Consider the following 16907-nt stretch of genomic DNA (forward strand, 5'->3'; position numbering starts at 1 on the left):
TGGTTTGCACTGGCCCTCGATACCTTTTTATTTCCTGGGGTGTCCTCCAGGGCACCGTACTGGGGGCTTTGGGGGGGGTCAGCGTTCACTCCCTGCACCCCGACTCGGGGGCATGCGTGTCTGGAGGGGGTCGGGCCACGTGCTGTCCTCGGCCGGTGCCACGCTGTGCCGGGAGGTCGGGGTGAGGGGTGGCTGTGACCCCCCTGGACCCAGGGCGTGGGGGTGATGGGACGGGGTGGGGGGGTCCAACGTGCCATTTGCATCCGGAAAAGGGGCCCATGGGGGGGCCTGGACTGTGCCTGTGGGGTACAGGGGTGCAGGCGGGGAGGGGGCGGCTGGAGGGGGGGGGGGGCACGTGCTGCTCCGTGCCCGTCTCAGCCTGGCACCGCCGTCCCTTGGCCACGGCAGCGTGTCCCGCCGGAGCCAGGTGCCCCCCGGGTGTCCCAGGGGCTGTGGGAGGGGAGGGGGTGCAGGGGCGCTCCTGGCCCCCCCTTAGCTCCGCCGCTGCTCCTGGTCCCTCTTCTTCTGCTTCTCCCGCTGCTTCTCCGCCTTCTCCTGGGCCTTGCGCTCCTTCTCCATGGCCAGGCTCAGCTCCTTCAGCTTCCGCTTCAGCACCGCGCGATCCTGCGAGCTGCCCACGCCCAGCGCCTGCCGGCACAGCCCGGCACTGGTGGCGGGGCCGCACGACCCTCCCCGTGGCCTCGGGGCGAAGGCACCCCCCTGCCCTATGGACCAGCTTGTTGGAGTACCTGGAGCCCCCCTGCACCACCTGTCCTCAGGATCATCCTGCTGAGGTATCTACACCCCCCCCGCACCAGCCCCTTGGGGTACCTAGAACCTCCTGTCTGCATCCTTGACTCGTTCAGTGGGATACCTGGAACCTCCCCCCATCTCCTGACCCCTCGAGCAGCCAATTAGTACAACAGGTTTCAGGTACCCTGTGATGAGCTCGTTGGGGTACCTAGAACCTACCAACATCTGGACCATGGAGCAGCCTGTTGGGCTACCTAGAACCTGTTGTCCTATGATGAGTCCATTGGGATCCCTAGAAACCTCCCAGAACTGTCACACGTTGGCGTACCTAGAACCTCTTGCCCTACAAATGAACTTGTTGGGGTACCTGGACCCCCCCTGCCCAGCCCCGTACCTTAAGCTTGGCACCGTCGAGGTGCAGCAGCCGTGGACCGTCGACGCCGTGGGCCGAGAACTCCTCTACGTACCGCTCCAGGTTGAGGCTCTCCAGCCACTGTCCCACCTGCCGGCACGTCCAGCCCGCGGCCGCGCCGGGGGGCTCATCCAGGAACTGGGCACAGGGGGCTGTGCGTTAACGGGGGGTCCCCATGGCACCCGGGGTGCAGGGACACCCCGACCTTGAGCACCCCCCCGGGGGCTCACCTCGTCCGAGGACTGTGACAGGGTGTGGTAGGGGTAGGAGCACTTGGTGACGGCGGGGCCGGGCAGGCGGGGGCTGGCGCTGGGCGGTGGGGAGTCCTCACTCAGCGTCGAGTCCTGGGCAGCAGGAGGGGCGAGGGCAGGGCTGGCCCCGTTGCCCCCAAAGCGGCCCGCAGCCCCCCGGCACCCTCCCTGTAGCCAGGGTCCCCACGGGGCTCTGCCTCCCTACGGGGCCACGGGACCTGGTGGGGCTTTGAAGCCCCTAAAGCCCTCTGATCCCGTGGGCTTGGATCTCTCTCCCGAGAGTTTCCCAACCCGATGGGGCTTTGGACCCCCGGAGCTATCCCGACTTAGGGGGCTTTGCTCCCCGTCCCTATAGCTACCCCCCCCTTCCTCTATAGGAGCGCCGACCTCCTTCTCCACGGCACCCCGGCCCCACAGGGCTCCCGTACAGCCACCCGCCCCGCAGGGCCAGGAGCCCCCCGTTCCCGGGCACTGACCTGGGAGGCGGATTTGGCGGGGCTGAGCCCCTCGTGCCGCGGGGAGCCGGCGGGTGATGCGGGGCCGGGAGAGGCCGAGCCCCTGGCGCCGTCCGAGAACCAGGAGAAGGGCAGGAAGGGTGACCCCGAGGGGCGGCCGGGACCCTCCGCCGCCTCCCTGGGGGACAGAGCCGTGTCAGGGCCTCGGGGCCATCCCCGTGCAGCCCCCCGCCCCGGGGGGTCCCTCACCTGCTGCCCATGGACAGGCGGTTGCTGCCCTTCTCCTTCCGGCTCTTGCTGGAGGACGCCCGGCGCAGGGTCACCCTGGGGGGGAGGGAGCCGGGTCGGTGGGGAGCGGGGTGTCCTGATGGCCATGCCCCCCCGCCCTCCTCCGTTCATCCTCAGAGACCCCCCCCATCACATTCAGGGCTCTGCTCCCCCGGTCCTGTGTCCCTCCCTCCATCCTTTCGTCCCTCCAGGCGTCTCCGTCTGTTCCTCCATCTTCCCATTGCACCTCCCCATCCGTTTGTCCATCCCTCCATTCCCTCCTGGCCCCCCTCCATCCCCCTGTATCCCCCCCGTCCCATCCCCCCCAGGGCCGGCTTTCACCCCAAATCCAAGAACTTCCTCCGCGTTTTCTTATCGAGCCCCACGGTGGGGCTGGCTGGCTCGGGGGGGCTCATGTCCCGGCTGTCGTCTGCAGGAGGAGGATGGGGGTGTCACCCACTGCCCCCCCCACGGGTGCTGGGGGTGCCAGGGTCCCTGCGTGACCCGGGGGGGGGGTGTGTCACACCTTCGCTGTGCCGCTGGGGCCGGGCGTCTCGGCGGGCGAAGCCGGGCGAGCTGTCGGAGCTGTGGCAGGACTTGGGCGAGGGGGTGCCCGCCAGCCCCTCCTGGGACGAGGCGTTGGTGAGGGGCCGGTAGCGGCTGAGGGGGGGCGAGGGGGCCGGGGGGTCCCCCAGCGCCCGCCGCACCGCCCCCGCCTCGAAGGAGAACTCGGCGCCGCGGGAGAAGGGCGAGGGGGCCGGGGGGCCGCCATCGCCCTCCGCTCCCTGGGGGGCACACGGCACGGGGGGGGGAGGGGGTGTCAAACCCCTGTACCCCCCCCCAGGCTGCACCCCCTCCCCTTTCCTGCCCCCCCCCCCCCCCCCAGACCCTCCCCTCGGGTCCACGGCGCCCCCCACCCCCGCGGCCCCCCCCGGGGCTCACCACGGCCTCGGGCCCCTCGTCGCCCTCGGTGGAGCTGGCGCTGTCGCGCAGGCGGGAGCGGGACGGCCGGTGCCGGCGGCCCTTGGCTAGGAGCCGCGCTCGGGCCTTCTGCAGACTGCTGTCCAGGCGCGGCGTCTCTGGAACCACAGCGGTAAAATCTGGGGGTGAAAGAGAGACCGGGGCAGAGAGAGAGAGAGAGACGGACAGGACAGACGGACGGGGTGGGCAGGGGACAACGGGAGCGATGGGGACAGGCAGGAGGAGATGGGGGAGAGAGGGAGGGATGGAGGGATGGGGACAGGCAGGAGGGGAGGGAGGGATGGATGAAGGGACAAGGAGATGCAAGGGAGGGATGGAGGGAGAGAGGGATGGAGGGAGGGATGGGGACAGGCAGGAGGGGAGGGAGGGATGGAGAGAGGGATGGATGGAGGGATGGGGACAGGCAGGAGGAGATGGGTGGACAAATGGAGAGGTAGCGACAAGGAGATGCAAGGGAGGGATGGAGGGAGGGATGGAGGGACAGGTAGGGAAAAGGAGACAGGGTGGATGGAGAGGTGGCCAGGTAGGGAGAGGGAGAAGGGGAGGGGAGAGCATCGGAGGGAGAGGTGGCCAGGCAGGAGGAGGCCAGCCCGGTGGAGAGGGGACAGAGGGACAGAGGGGTGCGGGGCCAGGGGAGGAGAGTCAAAGGATGGGGGGGTCCCAGTGGAGACAGGAGAGGGGAGCGTTGGGGACATGGATGGATGGGGCACCGCGGTGGGGTGGGACAGGGGACGGAGGGACAGAGAGAAGTGTTCAAAGAGCCGCCCCGGCACGGGGAGAGGAGCAGGGGGGTGTCCCCGAGGACAGAGCGTCCCCGTCACCCCGGGGGTGAGGATTTGCCCAGGGACTGACCGGGATCACCCCCATGTCCCTGCCCTGCTGCAGCCTCCTGCGCCCCAACGCCGGCCCGAGGAGCGGCTCTGGGCTGTGGCCCCATGTCCCTGTCACCCTCTGCGTGCCCGTACCCACATGCCCATGTGCCCTATACGTGTCCCCATGTCCCCCGGCCCCACACGTGCCCCCATGCCCACACCCGTCTATCTGTGCCCCACGCGTGTCCCCCTGCCCACACCCGTCTATCTGTGCCCCACGCGTGTCCCCCTGCCCCACACGTGTCCCTCAGCAGGTGACTGCACGCCCCATGCCTGTCCCCATGTCCCCCAGTACGTGTTGTCCCCAGGCCCAGCTCTGGGGTCCCCCCCTCGCTGATGGCAGGCAGGAGGACACTGAGGGCGGGTGGGGACCCATGGGGGGCAGCACCCATGGGTGACTCTGCACCCCACGAGTCCCCGGGGACTCACCGAAAACCTCATCCGCGTCCTGCAGTTTAGAGACCGACATGGTGGGACAGAGCTGGGGACAGAGGGGACAGTCAGGGAGGGGGGACCCCGTGTGGGGGGTGAGGGGGAGCAGGGAAGGGAACGCAGACCCCAGTGCACCCAGACCCTCTGCAAATGGGGATGGGAAGGGTGGGTGCCCCCCCTCCCAGTGATCCCAGTGTCCCCAGTGTCCCCATGCCCTCAGCCTCGCAGCACTGGGGGGGCACAGGGACTTGGGGGGGGGTGTGGGGGCGGTGGGTGCTGGGGACACTTTGCAGGGCAGCAGGGAAGGGGTTAACACCCCCCACCCCACCCCCCGCTCTGTTTGGGGTCTCTGGGGGGGTTCCCGACTCCATGGCAGCATCGTGGGGTCTGGCGGGGTAAGGGGGGGCAGATCTAGATCCAGGTTCCCCCGGCCCCTCCCTCTCCCCAGGGAGCCGGGCCCAGCCGGGGAGGGGGCTGGGCTGGGGGGGCAGTGCCGGGAGCGGGGACGTTACCGGGGGGGGACACTACGGGGGGGGCTGTAGGGGGATGGGGCTGGACCCGGGGTGCTGGACCGGGGGGTTGGACCGGGGGTGCTGGGCGGGGCCGGGGGGGTGTACCGGGGGGTGTACCCGGGATGCTGTACCGGGGGGGTGTACCGGGGGTGCTGTACGGGGGGGGTGTACCGGGGGGGTGTACCGGGGGGGTGTACCCGGGATGCTGTACCGGGGGTGCTGTACCGGGGGCTGTACCGGGGGGCTGTACCGGGGGGGTGTACCCGGGATGCTGTACCGGGGGAGCTGTACCGGGGGGGCTGTACCGGGGGGTGTACCCGGGATGCCGTACCGGGGGTGCTGTACCCGGGATGCTGTACCGGGGGGGCTGTACCGGGGGCTGTACCGGGGGGGTGTACCGGGGGGGTGTACCCGGGATGCCGTACCGGGGGTGCTGTACCGGGGCCGCTGTCCGGGGGATGGGGCTGTACCGGGGGTTACGCCCTGGCCCCCCCACACTCACCCGCGCTCCTCGGGCATCCTGGGCGCCTCCCGCCGCCGGGCCCGCGGTCAAGCCGGGCCGAGGGCGCCGGGGAGTCGGGCCGGGCCGAGCCGAGCCGAGCGGAGGGCGCTGCGGAGCCGGGCTGCCCCGCCGGGCCGGGGGCTGCGGGGGGGGGACAGGAACCCGGAAGCGGCCGGGGGGGGCGGGGGGGGGGCCGGGAGCAGCCGCCCCGCCCGGCCCGGCCCAGCCTCGGCTCAGCCCAGGCCCGGTTCGGGCTCAGGCCAGGCCCAGGCTCGGCCCAGGCCCAGGCTCGGCCCAGGCCCAGGCCCAGGCTCAGGCTCAGGCTCAGGCTCAGCCGGGCCCCGGTGCGCGGCGGTGCTGAACGGACAGCGCCTGCGGGCTGGGGCACGGGCACACGGGGCACGGGGGTGGGCACGGGCACACGGGGCACGGGGGTGGGCACGGGGGTGGGCACGGGCACACGGGGCACGGGCACACGGGGCACGGGCACACGGGGCACGGGCACACTCACACGCACACTCACACTCTGCCTCTCCCAGCCTTCCCATACCCCTACGGATACACTGGTCTCCCAGTGCCCCCAGTCCCCCCAGTCCCCCCAGTGCCTCCCAGTCCCCCCAGTGCCCCCAGTGCCTCCCAGTCCCCCCAGTCCCCCCCAGTGCCCCCCAGAGCCCCCAGTCGGCCCAGCCGGCCAGGAGAAGGAGGTGCGGGCGGACGCTCAGGCCGTGTTTATGGGGATGGCGGGACGCGAGGACGCTGCGTTACAAAACGAGGACCAGTACATACATACGTACATATATATATAGTATATACACCCACAGGTATACGTGTGAGATTAAATAACCCCAGCTCCCCGCCGGGGCTCTCGCTCCCCGCCCCCCCCTTAAATACTCCCCCCCCCCCCCCAAGTGGCTCCAATCCAGTCGGACCCCCCCTCCCCATCCCCCCCACGTGCCCCCCTCCTCCCCCTCCCAGTATAACCAGCTCTGGCTCCCAGTTGCCCCCACATCCAGTTACTGTCGGAGACTCGGTACCTCGGGGGGGTGGGGGGGGCAAAATAGAAACAAAACCTAAAGGGGTTCCCCCGGGCCGAGGGGCTGGGACCCCCCGACCCGGTTGGAGTTGGCCAGTGGCGGGGGGTGTCCCAGCCCCAGAGAAATACTGTGATTTATTTGGGGGTATTTACAGTTGGGGGGGTGAGAGCATCGCCCCCACCCTGGGATGGGACCCCCATGTGTCCCCCCCCCCGCCCAGGGAAGGCGAAAGCCCTGGGCTTGGGGAGGGTAATGACGGGTGCTGGGGGGCTCTGGGGGCACCCCCCCAGCAGTGTCCCCACAGTGGGGTGCCAGGCAGCCCCCACATCCCCGGGAGCGGCCGCGGTGGGGTCGGTGCCCCCCCCATGCCCGTCGCAGGGGTTGGCAAAGGCTGAGGGGGGGTCCCTCCTGCCCGGCAGTGGTGGCACTGGGGGGTCGCAGGGGTTGGGGGGTACTGAAGGTCCCCCCCTCCACGGCGAAGGTCCATGGTGTCCCAGGCACCGAACCCGAGGGGGGCACCTCGCTGCAAGGCCAGGGTCAAGTCCGCGGGGGGGGGGGGCCCAAAGGCAACCGGCCCCCCCAGCCAGTGCTCCAGGAGAGTCCCAAGAGGAGGAGCTGGGGGCGGGGGGGGCTTCCAGCGTACCCCCCCTTTGCTCCCCAGTATGGCTCACATTGGGAGAGGGAGGGCATTTCTGCCTGCCCCCCCCCCCAGCGTCCAACCGGGGTGCCAGCTCTGTGTCCGGGAGGGGGGGGTCATGTCGAGGGGAGGGTGCACTTGGGGAGGGGGGAGGCCCGGGGGGGGGCCGTGTCCCCCACCCCGATCGGTCCATCACGTCACCACGAGACTCACACTGGACACAGACACGAACGCGGGGTGTCCGCCCCCCAAAAACCCCCCTCTGAGACGCACCACACCCCCCCAGCTGTCTGTGCCCCCCCAGGGGGGGAAAGTGGGGGGCACCAGGAGGCCTTGGCGGGGGTCTCACCTCCTCCCCGGTGGGGAAGGGGTGGGGGGGGACGGGGCTGGGGGGCGAGGGGCTCCCCCCCCGAAATCGCTGCGGTTTGAGGGTGGTTTAAGTCGGGTTGGAATTTTTCAAAGTCTGCAGCTTGGCCTCCAGTTCGGAGATCTGAAAAACAGCAAAGGGGAGAGGTCTCAGCGGGGGGGGCCGGGGGGCTGGGGATGGGTGGGGGACGCAAGGATGGGGGGGCCACGGGGATGGGGACACAGGGACACAGGTGCGAACATATGGCTGGGGGAGACAGAACTGGGGGGGGACAGGATGGGGCTACAGGGGTGGGGACACTGGGATGGGGGGACTGGACTGGGGGGGCACAGGACAAGGGGGGCAGGACATGGGGGTGCTGGGGGGGGGGGACGACACAGGACTGGGGGGAAGGAGGAGGGACGGAGGGTGGGGGGACAGCGCAGGCAGGGGACAGAGTGCTGGAGGGCCAGTGTGGGGCTGTGGGACAGCGATGGGGGGGCAAGCTGGGGGGGGACAGGGACGGGTGGGGGGGCTGCAGGCGGGCGGTGGGTGAGTCTCTGTGGGACGTCAGGGGGACGTTTTGGGGACAACGGAGGAGGGCGTAAGGGAGGGTGCATGGAGGGGGCTCTGCTGGGTGCCAGGGGACCCCCCCCCGCTGCCCGCCGGTGCCCTGGTGCCCCCCAGCCGGGCGGGTGCCGGCCCCCCCGCTGCAACCCAGGGCAGCCTCGCAGGGGATCCGGTGATCCCGCGGAGGATCTGCTACGACCCAGCACAGCTCCGGCCCCACACGCGGGGGGGCTCCAGCGTAGCTAGCCCGGAATCCAGGGGGATCTGTTGTGGGATCCAGCATGACCAGCATGGGATCCAGCTCCCGACAGAGCATCGAGTGCGACCCCGTGCCTCGCGCAGATCTACCGGGAACCACTGCGGGATCCCACGCACGCAGCCTGGGATCCAGTGCCCGGGAAGATCTCTTTTGATCCATTATGGGATGTCAGACCCTGAAGCAGGATCCGCTGCGACCCAAACCCTAGGCAGATCCACTGCAATCCAGTGTGGGATCCAGTGCCAGGAGAAGGACCGGGCGTGCGCCAGCACCCAAGCAGATCCACTGCGATCCGGTGCAGGGCGCAGCGGCGGGAGCACAATCCGGTGGGAGCCGGCGCCCAAAGCAGATCCACCGCGATCCGGCGTGGGATCCAGCGGCTGGAGCTCAGTCCGGAGCAGAGCCAGAGCCCCACGCAGCTCCGCTACCGCCCAGCGTGGCATCCAGCGGCTGGCGCGAGCAGGGGCCCGAGCAGATCTGCTGCGATCCATCCTGGGATCCAGCGGCGACGAGAACCCATGGGCCGCGACGGCGGCGTGGCGGGAGCGGCGTGGCGGAGCGGGGCCAGGCGGCGGCGGGGCCGAGGCCGGGGCCGGCCGTGCCCGCGGGGCTCAGGGGCAGCCCGCGTCCCGGCGCCCGGTGCCCACCTTCTCCTGCAGCTTCTCCATCTCCTCCTTGTGCGCCAGCTCCGACTCCTCCAGCACCCGCCGCTGCGCCGTCTCCTTCTTCAGGAACTCGATCTCCCTGCGGGGGCCAGCACATGGGTGCACGTCCCCCCCCGCCCAGCATCAGGGAGACCCCGGGGAGGTGAGGCAGGGCAGGGGGCACCCCGGGACTTGGGTGTCAGGGAGGGACCTTGGGTGCTCAGTGGGGTGATGGTGCCCAGGGATCTCCCAGGGGAAGGTCCCTGCCCCAGGGATGGTCCCCACCCAGGGCTGCAGGGTGCCCAGGAAGGGGTTGGTGGCCCAGGGACAGGTTTCTGCCCTGGGACGGTCTGTGCCCAGGGAACACTTCATGCTCAAGGTACGGGCCGTGCCCAAGGACAAAGGGTGCCCATGAAGGTGTCGGTGCCCCCACGGGTGGGCGCACACCAGGGGCGCGGTACGTGCCCAGGGGATGGTTCGTACCCAATGGGTCCGTGCCCAGGGAAGAGGGGTGCCCAGGGAGCGGCTGGTGCCCCAGGGATGGGCCCCTGCCCGGGGGAGGATGGGTGCCCGGGGCCCGGCGCTGCCCTCACTTTTGCTGGTACTCCTTGATGAGCCTCTTGGCCTTGCTGTACTTGCGCTCCAGGGTCTGGTACTGGGCCTGCGTCTCCTTGAGGTGCTCGTCCACGGCCTGGCAGAGGTTCTGCGCCTCCATCCAGTACCCCTCCAGCTTCTCCATCCGCTCCTTGTTCTCCTCCACGCTCTGCTCCAGCTGGGCCTTCTCGGCCCGCCAGCGTGCCTTCTCCTGCTCCAGGCACTGCAGCTGGGGGACAGCGGGGTCAGGGCACGGCACGGCTCAGCCAGGGAGCAGGCGTGGCATGGCACGGCACAGCATGGCATGGCATGGCATGGCACGGCACGGCACAGCCAGGGAGCAGGCGTGGCATGGCACAGCACGGCATGGCACGGCACAGCCAGGGAGCAGGCATGACGTGACACGGCACGGCACGGCATGGCACGGCACAGCCAGGGTGCAGGCATGGCACGACACGGCATGGCACAGCACAGCATGGTGAGGGGGCTGGGGCAGATGTGGGGAGCTAGGAGGGGACAGGGGACACAGAGATCCAGGGGGGCCTGGGGAGGCAGAGGGGGGGTCCCTCCTGCGCGCAGGGAGCCGGGGCACCCGCTCACCTTCCTCTTCAGCTGCTGGATCTCGGCCTCGGTGACGGCGTGTTTGATCTGGAGCTGCGAGAGGAGCCGGGTGTTTGCACAGGGCGGGCAGGTCGCCGCACCGCTGCCAGGCGTGCACACGCGCTGCCACGTGTGCACCCCCCCGACCCCTCCTCACCTCCTTGAACTTGTGCACCAGCTTTTCAGGGTCCATCTCCACGGGGGAGAGCGTGTCCTCGTTCTCGGCCAGCTCGAACACCTCAATGGCCATCTCGCCACCGGGGAACATGGGGCTCATCTCCTCCTCCTCATCTGTGGCGTACTCGCCCGTCTGCGGAGGGCACGGAGCGGCATTGGCACGCGGTGACCCCCAGCCTGGCATTCCCACCCCATCCCAGCTGGGGAAACCGAGTCACCGGCCCTCTGTCAGGTGGGGGGACCATGTCCGTCCCCTCCTGGGTGGGTGCCGTCCCCCTCACCTCCTCATCATCCTCGGTGTACTGGGTGTAGCGCTGCTCGATCATCTCCCGCTGCCACCGCTCCTGCTCCAGCGTCTGCTGGATCAGCTGGGCCACCTCGCTCTGCTCCCCCGGCTTCTCCCGCCCGATGAGGAACCTGTGGGGACGGCGGGGCTCAGCCGGGGACGGGGGGCTCCCACCAGGGGTGGGGGACACCCAGGGGGCACAGCCGGGGGCCATCCCTGCTGGGACAGGCAGTGCTCCTGGGGGTGGCACATTTGGGGGGGAGATGTTATGGGGGCTGTGGGTAAGTTGGGGGCTGGGGGGATCCTGGGCTGACATGGGGGAATTTTGGGGAGCGGGAGGGCACTAGGGCGGCCCAGAGCAGGCAGTGGGCATGGGGCTGGGGGACAGGGGTGTTTTGGGGCAGGGGACAGCCCAGCCTGGGCGCCGGGGTGCTCTGGGGCCAGGCTATAGGGCAGGGTGCCGCAGGGGGCCCAGCACGGGCTGTGGGGCTCTCCCGGCCCCCCAGACGCCCCAGCCCTGGGCCCTACCGGACGCGGCCCTTGGTGTTCCTGAGGACGGAGGCGGCGAAGCTCTGCGTCACCCCCACCAGGCTGGTGCCATCCACCTCCACAATGAGATCGTTCACCTGGATCCTGGGGACAAGGGGACCGTCACAGCAGGGCCACCTCTTGCCCACCTCCCCGGCATCTCCCACCCCGGGGAACATCTGGCACATCTGCCTGCTCCCACACCAGCTCCTCCACCATCACCCAAGCCCACGGGCGTGCGGCAGCTCCTACCTGCCGTCCCGGTGGGCTGCCCCACCCTCCGTCACCGTCTTGACGAAGATGCCCAGCTTCTCCAGGCCCATGTCGGCCCCCGCGCCCATGCCGATGATGCTGATCCCCAGCCCTTCGGAGTCTGCGGAGACAGAGAGCCGTGTCCTGGAGGGGTGGCAGCGACCACCCAACGCCAACAAGTCACCTCCAACCCGTCCCCAAGGTGCCCAGAGAGCCCCAGGGCATGGGACAGGGCGAGGACCCACCTTTCTCCAGCTCCACAGGGAAGAGGTCGAGCCGCTCCACCCTCTTCTCCAGCTCATACTCAGCCGACGCGGCCATGGGGTCGACATCTTCATTGCGACGGTCGTAGTCCTCGTTGGAGTAAGTGCTGAAGACCTGCCGGGGTGGAGGGAGCTGCTCAGTGAGGCAGCAGGATGGGGTGGGACAGCACCGCAGCCATCCACCCCCCCCCGGCACCAGCGGCACCCGCAGCCAAGGGGACATCCTGGGGTGGGGGAGCCCTGGGCAGGGGCATGGGGGGCTGTTACTGAGCCTACGAGACACTGGAGAATCTCCCCTACCCCAAGTCATGTCATGGAGCGAGGGTGAGTTGGAAGAAGCACAGAAGGTTTGGGGGTGGCCCTGGGAGGAGAGATGGTGCCCTGCACCCCCCAGAAGGATGGACGGGGGTGGATGGACAGAGATGGACAAAGGGAGGATGGATGGATGGATGGATGGACGGATGGACAGATGGATGGACGGATGGATGGAATGGCAGATGGATGGATGGATGGATGGATGGATGGACGGATGGAATGGCGGATGGATGGATGGACGGATCGATGGAGGGAAGGAAGGAAGGAAGGATGGACGGGTGGAAGGATGGAAGGATGGATGGATGGATGGAAGAATGGATGGAAGGATGGGGTGTGCAAGCACTGGCAGCTCTCAGTCACGCAGTTTGGGGAGGGCAGAACTGACTTGTTCCCCCTCCCCTCCCCCCTTCCCCAGGCAGGGGCTCCCCATCTCTCAGCCCAGCACCTTCCAGAGCAGGGAACGGCTCTCCCCTTGGGGCAGCCTCCCCTCCTCTGCCCTTCCCTGACCTCACCCCTGCCTGGGCACCCCCATCCCCAGGCCTCCATCCCCCGGCACCCACCTTTCCCCATCGGGCTTCACTTGCAGGGTGCTTGGGCACCGAGGAGGGGTCAGCCTCGGGGCTGGGGCTGCCCCCATCCTCCAGCGCGTCTGGGGACACAGCGGTCCCCAGCCACCTTCAGTCCCAAAGGAGCAGGGATGGGGATGGCTGGGATTGCCAAGGGCTCATGGCAGCCCCCGTCCGAGGCCGGGACCCGAGCGGGGCAGCTGGTCAGAGCCAGGCGATGAACGGCAAAGGACAGGGACATACACGTATGGTCCTCTAACGCGGTAAATCCCACCATGGGGCACCCCTAAACCCTCCTGCACTGGCTCAGGAGGGGCTGGGGCACCCCCACGCTCACCCCCAGACCGGGTGCCCCTGTGCCAGGCACCGAGGTGCCCCTGGCCGAGGTCAGACCTGCCACCAGGACAATGTGCCCAGCCCGGAGCCAGAAGGAATGGGGTGCCATGTGCCTGCACCCCAGGAGGCTGCCAGCACCCCTCTCCGGATGGCGCTGGGCTGGCCGGGTGCTGAGCCTGGCAGATGTCCCCGGAGGGGCCCTGGCCCGGCCATGCCGCCAGGGCGAGTGGATTAGGGCTAACACGGCAGCGCTAAAGCCTCGCCACAGAGGGTATTAGGGATGAGTGTCAAGGGCCATCGCACAAAGCCCCGTGACACCCACAGATGGGCAGGACCCACCGGGTGCACCCAGGGGTGCCGGGGATGAGCAGGGCAGGGGACATGTCTCTGTCCCCTCGTCCGCACGTGCTCCCCGGGGGCGGCTGTCTCCTCCTCCACCGGCACCCAAGCCCACAGCCGTGGGCGCAGGTCCTGGCCCACCCCGCTGTGCCCCCCACCCCTGTCCCTGGGTCCTGGGGGGTGGGATGTGCCGGGGGCCTGGAGCGGGTTCCGAGGGGGAAGCAGCCGGAGACAGCACGTGCCCAGGGAAGGGGCTGGTGACACATGCCCCCATCCCCGGGCACAGGGTGCCCGCTTCGGGGCCAGCGCTGGGGTGGGTGGGGGTCCCCAGCGCTCCTGGCACCAACCCCTACACCGGGTTTGGGGGCTCAGCATTTCCCACGCACCCAGGGCGGGGGAGATGGGGCGCTTGGAGGCCTGGGTCCCCTCCCCACCCGTGCATGTGGGACCCCCACCATCACCCTTCCGAAGGCAGTGCTGGGGGGGAGCAGAGCACCCCAAAAAAGCCCAGCTGCCAATCCACGGCGGGGAGGGTGGGCACCCTTCCCAGAGCCGGGCTGGCCAGTTCCCATGGGACCGAGACCCCCGCCAGCGTGCAGCCCCCCCCTCGGTGCACTGCCACCACTGTCCCCTGCCCGGGCCATGGCGGTCCCCGTCCCCCCGTCCCAGGTGGGGCCACCCACCCGCTCTGACTCAGAGCCAGAATATAGGCCGGGGCTCTAAAAATAACCCAGCTCCGGCACAAAGCAATTGCTGCTCCTCTGGTCGGGGGGATTCGAGCAGGAGAGAACACCCCGAAATAGCTGCACGGCCCCTTCTCCCCCTGCCCCATCGCTGGGGGACCATCCAAGATGGGGACCCCAAATCCAGCCGGGGTTCCTGCCGGGGAATGGCGGGGGGCCGGGCGATGCTGCCCGTGAGACGGCTGTGCCGTGAGACACTTCCCCTTCCTCCGCTTCCCGAAACAGTCCTGGGCGCTGGGCCGGGCCCACGGAGGGGGCAAATCCCCCCCACACCGCTGCCTCGTCCTTGGGGACCCCCGGTTTGGGAGGAGCCCCGGCACCCAGGGACCCCCAGGGACCGGGGACAGAGGGTGGCGGTGCAGCCGCCGCACCCAGCACCCTATAACCGGATATTTTGGGCATCCGCACCCAAAATACGGGGTGGGTCCGGACCAGTCCCGGGCATGGCAGTGGGTTGGCACTGGGTGCTGTGCGCGGCCCACCCCAGCGGGTCCCAGGGCCACCCCTCCCCGTCACACCAGCCCCAGGGTGGGCCCTCACCCATGTGGGGGGGCCCAGGCCACGCCGGGCCAGGGCCCTTCGTTACCCAGCTCGTTAGCCAGGCGCAGGCGGCCGCCTGCCTTCCCTCAGCGCAAGGGCATGGCCAAGGGGGATGCTGTGCCCCATGGCCGGCAGGCAGAGGGGCACGGACCCCCACCCCACCTTCCTGGCCCCGGCACCAGCCCCCCAAAAGGGCGGTTTTGGGGAAGGGGGGGTCACCCAGCCACCCCACCCCATGCCTCACCCTGGGGTGCCCCCGTCCCCAGCTGCCCCCCATCCCCAGGCGGTCTCACCTGGATGGGGGCCGTGCTGAACTGGATCTTGCGGTTGGGGACAGGCTCCTCTTCCTCGGACAGCCCCGGGATCTCCACGCAGCCCGACTCGGGCTCGTACAGCCCTTCGGCCTCCTCCTCCTCCTCCAGCCCGCTGCCCCCAGAGTCCTCCCCGAGCCCGCTGTAGGCACTTATGTCCACCAGGTCCGCCTCGGAGAAGTCCTCCTTCTTGGCCTCCTCGTAGGCATCGCTCTCCTCCGCCCGCTCACCCTTGACGCCCTCCTCGGCCGTCCCCGAGCCCCCTTCCAGCCGGGGGGCGGTGGGCGCCGGACCCTCAGCCCCCTTGGCCGGCTGGGGCACGGGCACCGGTTCACCTGCGGCTGTCGCCTCCTCCTCCTCCTCCTCCTCGGCCTCGCCGCTCTCCTCCACCTCCACCGGCTTGATCTTGCAGACCTCCTGCACCCGCGGGGCGGCTGTCTCCTTCTCCACTGGCCGGCCGCTCTTCCCCGCTGCCTTCTCCTCCTCCGGTGGCCGGGCACGGGCCGGGGCAGCGTGGCCGTCACCCGACCGTCCGGCCTCGGGGCTCGGCAGGAAGACCCGAGGTCGCTTGCCCACCACCTTGGCGTTGAGCGGTCCTCCCGCTCGCCCCGGCGCCTTATGGAGGTTGTTACGGAGGTCGGCCTTCTCGAAGACAGCACTGAGCTGGCTGACGGTAGGCGAGACGGCTTCGGTGTCCAGCTTGTCCAAGGACTCGGTGCTGCCATTGAACCTCACCACCACGTCCAGCTTACGGTCCTGGAAACCAGCTCGCTCCTTACGTAGCAAGAGCTTGGTGGTGGTAGCCTTCTCCTGCGGGCTCCTCTCGAAGATCTTACGGGTCTCCTGCAGCTTGGAGAAGGGTTTGTCGGGTTTGGAGTCGAAGCGGCTGACCCTCTCCGAGACGCTGGTGCCCAGCTTGAGGAGGTTGCCCTGGTCCATGCTCTCGTTGAGGCTGCCGGCCCGGGGCAAGGAGAGACGGACGGGCTTCTCCTTGGCCTTGGCCAGGTCGCAGGCGCCCTCGGGGCCGGGCGCCGTCCCCATCTGCAGGAACATGTTCTTGATACGATGAACGTTGGAGCCATACTTCTTACCCCGGCTTTTCTTGCCGTCTTCGCCGTCGGCCTCCTTTGTGGGCGCCAGGGCCTGGATGGTGGCCTCGTAGGCGTTACGGTGGGGGGACGCGCTCCGGAGACCCCCGCCGCCTGTCGCCCCGCCGGAGGGGGACCCCCCGCCGGCGGCCGCCCCGCCGCCTGCCTCCGTCCTCAACATGCCGCCACCGGGCCTCCGCGCCGCATCGCCCGCCGCCGCCGCCGCCACCGCCACCGCCGCTCCTCCCGGTCGCGCCGCGGCCCCTCGCCGGCTACAGCGGCATGGGGAGGAGGATGCCGCCCGGGGAGGGGGCCACCGCCGGCACACCTGCACCGGCCCGCGGGGGGCTGCGGGGCCCGGTCAGGCCATGTCCATCCCGGGGGGCCCCCTCTGCCCCGGCCCTTCTTCCTTCCTCCCTTCTCCTCCTCTTCCCCTTTCTCTGTGGCTGGTGATGGAGCCGCTGCTGCCTGCGATCTGCCCGCCCCGCTGCCCGCAGAGCCCTCTGGGTCTTAGCGGCGCGCTCGCTCTTCCTCTTCCTCACCGCCCTGCTTCGGCCTCGCCACCGTCACCGCCTCAGCCCGGCCGTGGGACCCCCGGGACCCCCCGCTCGCCACCGAGATGCCCCGCGGTCCCCTCCCCACACCGTACGGGGGTCCCCTCCCTGTGGCATGTCCCCCCCCCTCAGCATCCGTGCTGTGCCGTGTGTCCCCCCCGGCTTGTCTGGTGTCATCGCCCCCCAGCTCTGTCCCCATGTCCCCCCCCAGCTCTGTCCCCCTGCTTCTGCCCCGTCCCCCCCCAGTGTTGTCCCCGTGGCCCCCGGGTGGTCCCCGTGTCCCCTCGTCCCTGTCCCTCTACCCCCAGTTTTGTCCCCACGTCCCCTGGATCTGCCCCTACATCCCCCTCGCTGTCTCCGCGTCTCCCTAATTTGTCCCCGTGTCCCCCCATCCCATCCCCGTGTCCCCCGAGTTTGTCCCCATGTCCCCCCACGCTGTCCCTGAACCCCCCGACCCTGTCCCCATCCCTCCCCCACGTTTGTACCCA

At 69.8% G+C, this 16907-nt stretch overlaps 2 protein-coding genes across 4 annotated transcripts; both read right to left on the minus strand.

Moving 5' to 3' along the window:
• Positions 1–13: 13 nt before the first annotated feature.
• On the minus strand, positions 14–5595 carry SAMD14 (sterile alpha motif domain containing 14). Of its 3 annotated transcripts, none has more exons than XM_075775418.1 (10): positions 5438–5595; positions 4421–4472; positions 3081–3217; positions 2665–2923; positions 2481–2568; positions 2121–2195; positions 1893–2049; positions 1396–1509; positions 1148–1303; positions 14–648 (listed from the first exon to the last, which is right to left on the minus strand). In XM_075775418.1, exons 2-10 carry the CDS (start codon positions 4458–4460, stop codon positions 493–495), a joined length of 1182 nt encoding a protein of 393 aa, XP_075631533.1. In that variant the 5' UTR covers positions 4461–4472; positions 5438–5595; the 3' UTR covers positions 14–492. The 3 variants fall into 3 exon arrangements, with proteins under 3 accessions (XP_075631533.1, XP_075631532.1, XP_075631534.1); XM_075775417.1 differs by having other exon boundaries at positions 3081–3238; XM_075775419.1 differs by having other exon boundaries at positions 2665–2764; positions 3081–3238; positions 5438–5594.
• A 555-nt stretch (positions 5596–6150) lies between these two features.
• PPP1R9B (protein phosphatase 1 regulatory subunit 9B) lies at positions 6151–16359 on the minus strand. The gene is made up of 10 exons (XM_075775385.1): positions 14760–16359; positions 11610–11742; positions 11365–11485; positions 11113–11217; positions 10580–10715; positions 10279–10431; positions 10122–10175; positions 9521–9750; positions 8931–9027; positions 6151–7598 (listed from the first exon to the last, which is right to left on the minus strand). Exons 1-10 carry the CDS (start codon positions 16044–16046, stop codon positions 7545–7547), a joined length of 2370 nt encoding a protein of 789 aa, XP_075631500.1. The 5' UTR covers positions 16047–16359; the 3' UTR covers positions 6151–7544.
• Positions 16360–16907: the final 548 nt, after the last annotated feature.

This window comes from Balearica regulorum, chromosome 24 (assembly GCF_011004875.1).
Source record: "Balearica regulorum gibbericeps isolate bBalReg1 chromosome 24, bBalReg1.pri, whole genome shotgun sequence".
Lineage (NCBI taxonomy): Eukaryota > Metazoa > Chordata > Aves > Gruiformes > Gruidae > Balearica > Balearica regulorum.

What these genes read in the sequence shown, in the direction of transcription:
- PPP1R9B (XM_075775385.1), bottom strand. Translation starts at nt 16,046, where the DNA reads ATGTTGAGGACGGAGGCAGGCGGCGGGGCGGCCGCCGGCGGGGGGTCC. An exon ending in AACACCAAGGGCCGCGTCCG is followed by an intron (nt 10,716 to 11,112) that starts GTAGGGCCCAGG and finishes CCGTCCCCACAG; the next exon opens with GTTCCTCATCGGGCGGGAGA. An exon ending in TGGAGAAGCTGCAGGAGAAG is followed by an intron (nt 7,599 to 8,930) that starts GTGGGCACCGGG and finishes GCTGTTTTTCAG; the next exon opens with ATCTCCGAACTGGAGGCCAA.
- SAMD14 (XM_075775417.1), bottom strand. Translation starts at nt 4,460, where the DNA reads ATGTCGGTCTCTAAACTGCAGGACGCGGATGAGGTTTTCG. An exon ending in GCCCCAGCGGCACAGCGAAG is followed by an intron (nt 2,569 to 2,664) that starts GTGTGACACACC and finishes CTCCTCCTGCAG; the next exon opens with ACGACAGCCGGGACATGAGC. An exon ending in AGGAAGTTCTTGGATTTGGG is followed by an intron (nt 2,196 to 2,480) that starts GTGAAAGCCGGC and finishes CCTCCCCCCCAG; the next exon opens with GGTGACCCTGCGCCGGGCGT.